Source organism: Panthera onca, chromosome E2 (genome assembly GCF_046562875.1).
Source record: "Panthera onca isolate mPanOnc1 chromosome E2, mPanOnc1 haplotype 2, whole genome shotgun sequence".
Lineage (NCBI taxonomy): Eukaryota > Metazoa > Chordata > Mammalia > Carnivora > Felidae > Panthera > Panthera onca.
The window spans coordinates 12,561,864-12,574,520 of record NC_138353.1 but is presented as its reverse complement, the minus strand read 5'-3'; the positions used below and the strand labels follow the sequence as shown (position 1 = coordinate 12,574,520).

General features: G+C 52.6%; 2 protein-coding genes across 3 annotated transcripts; one reads left to right on the top strand and one right to left on the bottom strand.

The window, feature by feature from the left end:
* Positions 1-5,007: 5,007 nt before the first annotated feature.
* ZNF428 (zinc finger protein 428) lies at positions 5,008-10,265 on the bottom strand. Of its 2 annotated transcripts, none has more exons than XM_060651335.3 (2): positions 10,158-10,265; positions 5,008-5,688 (listed from the first exon to the last, which is right to left on the bottom strand). In XM_060651335.3, the coding sequence occupies exons 1-2, from the start codon at positions 10,231-10,233 to the stop codon at positions 5,171-5,173; spliced, it is 594 nt and encodes a 197-aa protein (XP_060507318.3). In that variant the 5' UTR covers positions 10,234-10,265; the 3' UTR covers positions 5,008-5,170. The 2 variants fall into 2 exon arrangements, with proteins under 2 accessions (XP_060507318.3, XP_078294484.2); XM_078438358.2 differs by lacking the exon at positions 10,158-10,265 and adding an exon at positions 7,791-7,932.
* SRRM5 (serine/arginine repetitive matrix 5) lies at positions 7,978-10,419 on the top strand. The gene is given in 2 exon segments (XM_060651326.2): positions 7,978-8,040; positions 8,042-10,419. Coding segments are annotated over 2 exon segments (2,220 nt in total). The 3' UTR covers positions 10,199-10,419.
* The last annotated feature ends 2,238 nt before the right edge of the window (positions 10,420-12,657 follow it).

Here is a 12,657-nt window from a genome sequence, read left to right as displayed (position 1 = left end):
GGGGTGACTTGTGGGGAAACTGGGTTGGAGTCAGTTGGCCATCACTTTTCCCAAAAATGTCGGCTTCACCAAAGCCAAATATTTCCTCTGCACCTGGTGACAGCCCAGAAGTTTCCAAACCAGATGTCCAAACCTAAGGCTCTAATCACACATGCTCCCCTGAGACAGACAGCCGCCCTGCCTGTGTTCTTCCTGTTCTCTCCACTCTCCAGATGTCATAGATTCCCAGGACTTTAAATAGCATCACTGGTGACTTCCAAATCTTTATCTTCAGCTCAAACCCCAGACGCCCCCCCAACCATGAGACAATCACTTGGATGATGACAAATAGAGGAGTCTCAAAACCTTAAAACAGGCCACTGTGACTCCTACGGCCCCCGCCTACACCACTACCATCAGATTGGTCAACTGTATACTACTAGATTCCCGAGTCTGACCGGCCCTTCCCATAGCCGCTCTCCTAACTGCTCCCCCTGCACCTGCCACCACTGCTGCCCCCTCCAGTGGACTACAGACCACCCCCTGTGTAAGTCAATTCATATCGCTCTTCATTTAAAATCCTCCAAAGAGATTCCATAAATAACATCCAGAGACACCTTACCCAGGCCCAGAAAATCCAACAATGATGGGGCCCCCACCCACTAAGCAGTCTCAACTCCCTCTCTGCTCTACCTTTACTACGCTCCAGCCACACATGCCAGGCTGGCTTCTGCCTCAGGGCCTTTGCACTTGCTGTTCCCTCTGCCTGGAGTGCTCTAACCCAGAACTTTGCAAGGCTGTCTCCACATCATTCAGGACTCTACACATGCCACCTCCTCAGACAGGTCCTCCTTGACCTGCCTGGCCAAAGTAGCACCATTGAACCTTACCCTGGCTTTATTTCTTCCTAGCACCCTTCAACACCTGGGACTATCCCGCTTGTGCGTGTCATTATCTGTGTCCATACTCTGGAATCCAAACTCCTGAGGGCAGGCGGTGTGTCTTCCTCACTTCCCCAGTACCTAGGACAATGTTCACTGCAGAGGCTCAAAAAAAATGCTCGACTGTGCCCACTAGAGTCTCTCGGCCTGCAGCCCTCCCGATGATGCTCTGTAATGCTGGGCTTTCTGGAACTGTATTTCCCAGATTCCCTCCAGAGCTGGCTTCCTCAAGTTCTGCCCAAGAGAGGTCTGGGCAGAAGGTAGACAGAAAGAGGGGGAAGGGACTCACCTCACTTTGGGCTGCTGGAACCCCTCTAACAGCAGCGGCTCAGGCTCCAGTGCATTTCTACACCCTCAGCACAAGGTACCGTGCCTCTCTTGTGGTGTAGGTACAGCCGCACATGGCCTGTCCCTCCAAGCTCCTGTTGGGTTCTGGTAATGTCCCTTCTCTTTCTGTGCCCCGGTCCTAGAGGTGGGAGCTTTGTGCAGACACGAATATCTTGGGGCCTCAACTGTCCACATTTGTGCTTTCGGCCTTCAACCAGCTGCACACCCAATCCCCTGTGTTAAATCCTCTCTTTGGAATTCCTAGCTTGGTTTCCATAGCTCAACCAGGCCCTGGGGAACTGAATGATCCCCCCCGCCCTGCTGCCCCTGGCAGCAGACTAGGTCTCTTGATTCCTAGTCCTCTCATATCCTTAGGAATTTTTCCTGATGAACAGATAATTCTCTATATCTATGCTTAGAAAGCCCTGTCTTATGATTCCAACTATATGACAATCTGGGAAAGGCAATACTATGGAGAAAGTAAAAAAAAAAAATAAAAATAATCATTGGTTTCCAAGGATTGTGTCGGGGGATGAACACAAGAGGAATTGTAGGATAGTGAAAACAGTCTATGATACTATAATGATGAACTCAGGTCATTACGCTTTGTCCAAACCCACAGAAGGTGCAACAAACACCAAGAGTGACCCCCAGTGTAAACTATGCACATTGAGTGATTATGCTGTGTCAATATAGGCTCATCAGTTGTAACAAACGGACCAATGTGGTGGGGAATGTGGATGCCAGGGGAAGGTATGCGTGTGTGGGGGCAAGGAAGTACACAGGAAATGTCTCTATCTTTCCCTCAATTTTGCTATGAACCTAAAACTGCATTAAAAAAATAAAGTCTGGTTTAAAAAACAAACAAACAAACAAACAAAGCCCTGTCTCAGGGCAGAAGAGGGCTTAAGCATGCTGCTCCAGGAACTAAAATCCATCCGGGGTGTTTTAACGAGCTGTGAATTTCTGCCTTGACGATTCTGAGATTCATTGATGTTAAGCTGTGATGGCTATGAAAGTCTCAATTCAAAGAGTGGATAAATGTCAGGTTCCCAGATTCTGAGCTTCTAGGATGAAAAGTGTGGGCTGTGACAGATGCTTTGGTATGAGATCCTGTAACAGGCATCAGGATGCAAACGCTCTTTGTGTCCAAGCAGGGTACCATAAGCAGTGAAGCAGGCAAGGTGTGAGGGGTCCAGATGCCACATGCTGAGGAATGGGCACGTGGGAGGGAACGCCCATTAGCAGGAGGTAAGCCTTCCTCAGCTCCAGAAAGCTACTGCTCCTTGGGATTGTGGGCTCAGCGATCGAGATCTCACGATTTTCAAGGGAAGCCAAAAAACCTCCCTTTTGAGGTGAAATCTGCCCAGTTTTAAATGTTGGTAACCCACATGATTAGAAGACCCCAGTAACTCTATGGAGACCAAACACGCTCCTGGCCAGTCAGACGGTGGCTGTGGAGAGCCAGGCTGCCATTTCTGGTATGTGGCTTCATGGTTAAGAAGGTACGCACCGCATCCAGTCGTCTGGAATCACAGCTGCGTTCTGCTTATTAGCCGTGTGACCGACCTGTAGCAGCTAAGTCAAGTTCCCTGTGCCCTAGCTGGAGCGGCTGTGAAATGGTCACCATAATAGCCCCTGTGCCTCTAAGGGCTACGACGAGGACTCAGACATGGGACGCAGAGCCCAAACTGGTAGAACAGCCGACAGGGCCCGGCCCTCTGCCTCTCCCTGACCTTGCCCTTCCCCTAGTCTTCCCCTGCCTTCCTCAGCAACGGGTCTCATGCCCTAAGTGTTCTTCTGCCAACATCCCAAGTAGGACCCCACTTCAGAGCCTTTGCACTCACTGCTCCTGTAGACAGTGCAGGGGCCCCACTCCTCCCCACTCCCCATCTCTGCCTGAAGTCCCCCTTTCCCTGAAGCCTCCACGACCACCCTCTTTGGAGCTGCCGCACACACACACACAAGCCTCCCCACCCACTCTGTTTCTCTCCACGGCACTTACTATCTTCTAACGTTCTATACTTTTTATATATTTTACTTAAATATCTAAGTCTCTGTCTTCTCTATAATAGAACCTCCACAAAGGCAGGGATTCTTGTTCATCATGTTTACTGCTCTGCTCTCAGCTCCCAGAATAGTGCCTGCGTCTGGAAGGTATTCAATACATCATTGTTGAATGAATGAATAAATAAATAACAGCCCCTACCTCATAAGGATCCGATGCGATTGTCCATACAAAGCGCTTACAGGGCCTGGTCCACCGTGAGTGCTGCTTTAATGATGGCCATTATGGTCATTCAGGTTCTATTCTTGAAGGTTCTTAGTTGCCAAGCTTCTATGAGTTAACACACGTAAAGCGCCTTAGAACGGGGCTTGGCACAGAGTAAATGCTCAATAAATGGCAGCTATCATTATAATTAGGCTTCTATTTTCAAAGGAGCTTTGGTGCCAAACTTCTATGAATTAGCACGTCCCTTCTCAGAGCGAGAGCCAAGGTTTCGACAGAGCTGTGAGGAGCTGGCCCTCTGCTCCCCTCTGCCCTCATCCTTCCAGCCCTGCCCTGACAGGTGGCAGGCTCCTGCCTCCTCCCACCCAAGTGCACAGCCCCCTCGCTCCCTCTGGTCTCTGTCACCTCCTCAGGGAGGGCTATACTATTTAAAATGGCAACCGCCTTCCAGAAGCGTTCTCCCTTCTCTGCTTTATTCTTCTCCACGGCATCTACCACCACCCAGCATTCCCTCCAGCTTGATTACTATCTGTCTCTACCAGTGGCCCTGCCCACTGCCCCCCCCCCCACCCCCCGCCTCGGCCCCATGTAAGCTCCAGGAGAACAAGGATTTTATGTTACTCACTGCTAAATTCCCAATGCTCGGCATACAGCAGGGACCCAGAAGATACTGCTTAAATGAATTAATGGATCACAATCCCTTCCTCACAGAGTTATTCTAAGGACCTGATGATCTCATGCAAATAAAATGCAGCACTCTGGAAGTGCTGGGGAAATGGCAGCTGTAATTATAATTAAGGTTCTATTTTGGTAAGTTCCTAGATACACAACTTCTATGAGTCAATATATATAAAGCTCTTGGACTGGCACTTGGCACCCGGGAAGCACAGCTCTGATTATAATTAAAGTCCTCTTTGTAAAGGTTCTCAGGCAGTGGCAGAGAACATCGACTGTCCTCCACAAACCGTTTTCTGCTTTCTGGGCACTGGCTAGACCTGCCTTTCCCAGACTCCCTTGCAGGGAGCTGTGGTCATGTGACGAATTTCTCGGCAAAGGAACGTAACTAGGAGCAGGCTGTGCTACTTGCAGGCAGGGGGGGGGGGGCCTGTCCGAGATCACGTGTACCTCTCCAGGCTCACCTTCCTCTTCCACCGGCAGGGCCCGGGCCTCGGCCACTCAGCCATGACCATGTGGACGACAGCAGGCTTAAGGGATGGCCTGGGTCCCCAAATCACTACATGGAGAAGGGTCGCCCACCTACTGGAAACACCCACCCTGGACTCTATTACACGAGTGCGAAACCGTTGTGTTGTACGTCATCGGGTCTATGAGTTAAATATACGGAAGCCACCTGAACATAAGCCCTTAGTAAATGTTAATGGTCTTGGCTACAGTGATCTTAAGCTTCCCCCGGGGAGGAGCCAGGGGAGGGGGGAGGGGGAGGGATAAATGCCCCAGGCCCGCGCCTCGCACACTCAAGCGTTTACACACATGCATGCACGCACACACACCAAACACGCTGGACCGACACACACAGAATTCGGCTTTTATTCTGACCTTCACACATCTACTGCTAAGACGACACAGATCGGCGGTACCCCGTCCCACATGACCGCTGCGACCACCCCGATTTCCTCAGCCCCCTCCTCCCACCCCACCCCTTTAGCCAAGCTCCCTGGGTGGGGGGCTCTGCCTACACCTCGCCCCGGGCATGCAGCATGAAGTGCCCGTGCAGCTCCCCGAGGTTGTCGAAGGAATCCTCACACTCTGTACAGTGATAGGTGCCCTCCTCCTCCTCCTCCTCCTCCTCCTCCTCCTCCTCCTCCTCCTCCCTCCCAGCTGGTCGACCCTCCCCAGCCCGAGGCGGCTCCTCCTCTTCCTCCCCCAGGGCCCTGCCTTCAGGGGCTGGAGCTTCCTGGGGGGCTGTAGCAGGGCAGCAGAGCCGGCACGGTGGGGTGCCTGGTGGGGCCTCCCCAAGGGGTGAGCGGCCACAGAGCTGGCAGGGCTGGGCTGGGGGGCCCGGGGGCTGGGCTGCACGGGGGGCCCGGCGGGACGGGCCCCCCCGGCCCCCCCCCAGGCGTTGCTTCACCTTGTAGCCAGGGTCATATTCAGGATCGTCAGTGGCCTCCTCCTCCTCCTCCTCCTCATCTTCTTTCTCTTCGGAGTCTGGCTCTGAGAGAGTGTATTCAGAGTCAGAGGAATGCTCAGGGCCTGTAGAGGGACGGACAGGGAGAGTCAGAGGCATCTGAGGACAGGGCTGTGCCCCTCCCGGGGCCCCATTCAGACTCGCCACAGTAGGGAGGGGACAGCCAGGACACAACCCTGCCCTTCCCCATGGAAGAATCCCTGTCACATGGAACACGGCCTGGCACACGGCAGACACTCAGTGCCTGTGTATTAAGCAGATGAATGTCTTGCAAGAACTGCATCTCCAGGGTTTAAGAAGGACAAAGTAACAGTAATAAAAACAGTACCAGTAACAGCATCCACTGCTACTTTAAGAGCCCTGTTCTTCTATATTAACCTGCCGAATCCTTACAACAACCCTTTGAGGGACGTACTGTTGTCATCCCTAAGTGACAAACGGGAAACTGAGCTACAGGGCGGTTAGGCGACTCACTCGCCTCCAATCACACAGCTCTAACAGGGAAAGCTAAATACGGGCGGTGGCCTACGCCAGATCATTTTAGGAAGACCAACACCTGAACAGGGTTCAAGCAAATTAAAACACATACATATATGATATGTGTGATAAATGTGTGTGTGTGTGTGTGTGTGTGTGTGTGTGTGCAGTTGAGTGAATGAAAATATTGATTTGCAAGTACAGATATACTGCTGTGATTTCATGAGCATGCAGAACACGTCTAGGACAAGTTTAGGTTAAAAAAGGAAAAAGATTTGAAGCCGCCATACAGGAAACGGTGACACCAGTGCATGCAGAGCCTGGGTCTGGGAGGAGGGAGTCCCCACCACAGCGGCAGCGGTCTGCCAAAAGCATCCCCTAGGACCGCAACAGCCTTGCCCTGTGTCCATCCCGGCCCCTCTTCCTCACTTTCCTCCAGCAGCCCAGAAGGGTCCTGTGAGAACTGAGTCAGCCACACTGGGCTCCTCGGGGCTCCTCCACCCCGCAGGCACACACCTGCCTCAGGGCCTTTGCTACCTTTTTTACAGATAGACAAGGCTTGCTCCCTCCCCTCGCCACGTCTGCTCAAGTGTCACCTTCTCAGTTTCACCCTGGTCACACTGTCTAAACAGCAAATCCTTCCCCCTACGCTCTTAACCGCTTTGTTCTCCTCCACTTACTGTAGGTGACATCTACTCATGTGTTTACTGCCTGTCCCCCAAAGCAGGGACTTTGGTTCATTGCTGCATCCTGAGCATCCAGGACACCTTCTCTGTGGCTGGCGTTCATTCAATTTGTCAAACCTTTTCTGAGGCTTTTCACATGTGCTGTTCCCTCTGCTGGGAGTGGCCCAGCCAGGTTTTCCACATCATTCTTTAGGACCCTGTAGGAAGCCTCCCTCCTCAGTGAGACTCTCCCAGGTGTCCTAGGCAGCCAGTCACTTTCTTTTGCCCTCTGGCTGTCCTCACCCAGCCCTGAGGGCTGTGCCGGTACAAAGTCCTTTCCCATCAGACCAGAGGGCGGGCAGGCCGGGTCTGACTCACTGCTGGGTCCCCGGCATCACCCAGCTTAGAAGAATGGGTTATAAATGTTGGCCTAATGTCCCTCCCTGCAGCTCTCTCTCTTGTTTCTGCCTCTGTCCTGCTTTCCCTCTGCCGTTTAACATATGTTTCCTGAGGCCTCGGCATGGGCTGGTCCCTCTGCCTGGAAGGCTGTTTCCCACTCTGGCCACCTGGCGACCTCCTACTCATCCTTCAGGACCTGAACAGGTTCTGTCGTCTATGGCGGTGGCTCCCTCCACCCTGGCCCTTGTGACTGTCCTAGAGGCTGTAGCCATCTGGGCCCCGAAAGGTCTCCCCCATCAGACTGGGAACCCCTTGAGGGCAGATCTGACTCATCTTGGGGTCCCCAACACTGCCCAGCCCAGGACGTGCGGGTCGAGTGAACAAGGGGGGCCCGAGGCCCTGATCTCCCCCATCGCTCCAGGCCTTTGGCTCCGCTCTTCCCCCACCTGGTGACCTTTTCTTCTCTAAGAGCAAACCCCTGCTCCTCTTTAAGGTCCCAGCTCACACATCACCTCCTCTGTGAGGTCCTCCATGCCTCCTCAGGTGGTTAGTGTCTCTTGTCTGGGAACTTCTGCCCCTGCCCCCCCCTCCAAACCCCAACATATCCTGACCACGTGGATAGTGACCTGGAGACTCCAGGAAGGCAGGACCTGGGTCTGACCCATCTCCATGTCCCCAGCAACGCTGCATCCCCAGTCAGCCTCAGAAGATACTCGCTGAATGGCGGCCAAACATGGAGGCAACCCCTCTGGCCTTCACCCCTCTTTCTCCTCCTACCGCTGACTTTACACCACCCACCCTCCAGGGGCTTCAATGCCCACTATGACTTCACGCAGCTGGCGTGTGAGAGGCAGTCAGGTGGTCGTCCACGGCTACCAGGTCTTTCATGTCCACTGTGACTTTCAGGGTCACAAGCCCTTTTGTACCTACCATGCCTTCTCCACCTACGAGACCCTCAAAGCCCAGCACGTCTCCAGCATCCACTGGACCCTCGATGTCCCCCGTGCCTCCCAAGCCTCCCGCCTCCTTGAAGACCACCAAATCGGCAAAGCCCAACAGTGCTTCAGTGCCCACCAAGCCATCAACAGCCCCTAACTCGGTCACAAGCCCAAGCAGTTCTAGGTCTCCCAAGGGGGCGAGTACGAAGACAGCTGCTTCTAAACAGTCCAGCAGCAAGTCCCGAGCCCGCAATGGGACAAGAACACCCAGCAAAGCCAGCACCGACACCAGGGCGAGGAAGGCCAGCACCGACACCAGGGCGAGAAAGGCCAGCACCGACACCAGGGCCAGGAAGGCCAGCACCGACACCAGGGCGAGAAAGGCCAGCACCGACACCAGGGCCAGGAAGGCCAGCACCGACACCAGGGCCAGCAAGGCCAGCACCGACACCAGGGCCAGCAAGGCCAGCACCGACACCAGGGCCAGCAAGGTCAGTGGGGGAAGACTCCACCAGCGGAGGGGCACACACAGCCGGGGCAGAACTCCCAGAAGAAGGGGAAGCCGCAGCTCCAAGAGGTCACCCAGCAGAGCCAGCACTACCAGCAGGATGAGAACTCATGGTGCCACCCCAAGTGTGCCCAACAGGATGAGAACTCCTACTTCCCAGAAAAAACACAGTGGGGGCAAGAGTCGCAGCCGGCCTAGAAACAACAACCGAGAAAGAAATAACAGCCAGCTTAGAAGTGTGAGCAGAGAGAAGAGTTACAGCCTACCAGGAGCCTCAGGCATGGGGAAGAGTTCTGGGCTGGCTATCACCCCAAGCAGGGCAAAGAGTTACAGCCCCACTGGAACTCCCTTCAAGGAGAGAGGTTCCAGCCAGTCTCCATCAACATCAAGGAGGGTAAAGAGTTATAGTCAGATGATCACCCCTGGCAGGGAATGGAGTTACGGCCCAAGTGAAGCATCTAGCAGGCTCAAGAGTTACAACCAGGATACTGCACCCAGCAGGACCCAGGGTCACAGCCGGTCTAGCACCCCCGGCAGGACCCAGAGTCACAGCCGGTCTGGCACCCCCGGCAGGAACCAGAGTCAGAGCCAGTCTAGCACCCCCAGCAGGACCCGAAGTGAGAGCCCGTCTAGCACCCCCAGCAGGACCCGAAGTGAGAGCGGGTCTAGAATGCCCAGAAGGGCAAGAAGTCATAGTATGGTGAGAAGTCACAGTTGGAAGAGAAGCCACAGTAGAGCAAGAAGTCGTACCCGGAAAGGAACTCCCAGTCAGATGAGAAGACACAGCCAATCTAGAATCCACAGCAAGGGGGGAAACTATAACCAATATAGAATGCCCAGAAGGGAGAGAAGCCCCAGCCAGGAGAGAGATCACAGACGATCGAGAACACTCAGCCAGGAGAGAAGTCATAGCCCATCTGGAACTTCCCACAAAGAAAGAGATCACAGCCGATCTAGAACTTCCAGCAGTGAAAGGGAGCACAGCCGAACCAGAACCCCCAGAAAAGAGAGAAACCGCAGCCAACTCAGAACCCCTAGAAATGAGAGAGATCACAGCCAATTCAGAACCTTCAGAAAAGAAAGAGATTGCAGCCAATCCAGAGAGGAGAGAGATCACAGCCTATCTAGAACCTCTAGCAAGAGAGGTCACAGCCAATCTAGAACCCCCAGCAAGGAGAGAGACCATAGCCGATCTAGAACCCCCAGCAAGGAAAGAGACCACAGCCAATCTAGAACCCCCAGCAAGGAAAGAGACCACAGCCGATCTAGAACCCCCAGCAAGGAAAGAGACCACAGCCGATCTAGAACCCCCAGCAAGGAAAGAGACCACAGCCGATCTAGAACCCCTAATAAGAGCAATCCTAGCCAACCTACAAGCCCCAAAAGTCTCAGCCAGAAGGATTCCACTAGCAGGGCACAGAGTCCCAGTCAGAACAGAACACCCAGCAAGACAAGGTGCCCTTCCCCCTCCAGATTTCTCAGTGGAGCCCCAATTCCAAACCAGGATGATATTCAAGGTAATGCCGCCATCTCTAAGGCTGCCTCACCTGGAGAGAGGTCCTCATCGTCTTCTTCCAAGCTGGCATAGCCCCCAGTCTCAGCTGGCTCACGGGTCTCTGTCATGGCCAGGGGAGGAGACAGGAGACAGGAGCAGAGGAGCAGCTAGGCAGTGTCCCTCCCTGGCCAGCTCTCCACAGCCACACCTCAGCCACAAGTTCTCCAATGCAGGATGTCAGCAAAGAGAGCGGGATGCTGGACGGGGGAAGGAAAGGCTTGTGGTGACTCAATAAATTTTTACATAGCACCTGCCTCTCAGGGCCCAACTGTGTGCTCAGTGCTGGGGGAAAGGAAAAGATAGCCCCAGCTCCTCTGTAGATCTTAATTTCCCCATCTGGGCAACAAAGCCGTCTGTGGTTCTTGTTCAGCGGGATGGGGAAAGGTAACATTCCAAATATTTAGCAGCGGGTACTAGCAGGGGCACCATTCAGAACTGAGAGTGGAACAGGGGCCTATCCAGGAATTAACGCTTTGGTTGCTGGACTGTGGGAAAGTCTGGGGGCTGGGAGAGGGTCCAAAGTGGCAGTTGGGGGTAGGGATTATTTGACGTGGTGGTGATATACTAATCAGCCTAGAGGTATTTCAATATTTAAACAAGCGGTATGGCCGCCCTAGTTCGCGTCAGCCCTAGTTCTATCCCTTGGCAAGATGGTGTCCAGGTCTGAACCCTAAGTCTGCCACATTCTAGCTGTGTAGTTTCAAGCAAAGGACCTAATCTCTCTAGCCTGTTTCCTTCTCAGTACAAAAGGAGCTTCCAGGGCTTAACTCATGCAGGCCTTATAACTATGTTGAGACAGACTGTCTCCTTTGTACACATGAGGAAACTGAGGCACAGAGAGGGTTAACAAGTAGCTTAAGGTCACACCAACTGGGTGATGGGTGGACTAGGATTTGAAACCATGTTATTCTACCTCTCATAAATGGCCCCTCAGCTGAAATTTTTTTTTGAAGATTCAGTAGGGCTCATTCGATATAAACCACTGGTATGTGGCAGTTACCGCAGTAACAGTGGCTGTTAATACTCCTACTCATAACCCTTTCTATACACCCCAGCCATTCCAGACTTATCATCTCTCCCTGTGCACACCAGGACTTTTCACATCTGTGGGTCTCAGCAAATCCTGCCACTGCTGCCTAGAATGTCCTCCTTCCCCAACGTCTACCTAGAGAACTCCTACTCGTTCTCCAAAGCCCACCTCAAACACAAGAACCTCTGTACTTCCTCCCAGCCCCAACACCACCTCCACCTCTTCCAAGCCTTCTCTGAGTCCTTTCCTTCCTATCCCTCTTCACCAGTACCTAACACACACACACACACACACACACACACACACACACACACACACAGCAGTTCTTTTGTCTTCCACTGTAATCTTTGGCAGTAAAGAGCTAGGAAGAGCAAGTCAGCGAAAGGACTGGCAACCTCAGCTACGCCTCTTTATGCCAAGGTCCATGCTGGGTACTGGGTACACAGTGATGGGAAATACACAATCCCTTCAAAGCCTGTAAGTCAAGTTTAATGCTGGGGACCGGAAAAAAAAAAAAAAAAAAAAAAAAAAGATTAAAAGTGAAGCCTGGAGGAGGCTGAGGCATGGGAGGGCTGGTATCAGTGGTAAACGAGCTTTCTAAAGACACCCCTGAATCTGGGCTTTAAGGACAGAAGATTCATAACTGGCAGAGGAGAGTTCTTATAATACCCTATTGCCTGTAGGGTCCCATTTAACTGAGGAGTTCTACTTTAAGCCAGGATAATTTGCCAAATTAAGTAAATAAAAGCAGACAATGCTAGGTTAAATGTGAATTTCAGATAAACAACAGAAAATTATTTAATATACATAGGTTCCAAGCAGTATTTGGGATAAACATTCCTAAAAGATTATTTATCTGAAATTCAAATTTTAAGTGGATGTTCTATGTTACCTGGCAACCACACACTACAATCAGGACTACCCAGGAGATGACCTGGAGACGCTGCTCACCAGTCCAGCCTACCCTCCCCCAAGCCCACATCACACAAGGACCCTTCCAGCGTACTCCAGATGTTAGGTGGAAGCATTCTTTGGTGCAGTCCCATTCCTATAAGGATTATGGTGGCCATACTGGCTTCCACAATTTTAAAGTGTTATAAATGACACTCCCTCGCTACCACAGGGAAAACACAGTGCCAAGACCCCACTACATTCTGAACCTACAGCAACCAACTCCCAAGATGCCCTGTGAGAACATAAAAGGCACCCGTTTCCACAACGGAAGGGCAAGGAGGCCAGAGCAAAACCTTACAACAGACAATAAGGACCAGTTCCCACAATGCCCTGCGGCAATTCTTCCCAGGATGCCTTGGGCCTATAATGACCGCCTTTCAAGGTGCTCTGCGTCGAAGCACTCCAAGCGTCCAAGATGCTGAGCGGAAGGTGTGTGACAAAAGGGGCCGGTTTCCCAAAAGGAGCTACAATAATCCTTCCCAGAATGCACCAGGCCCATAACGACTAG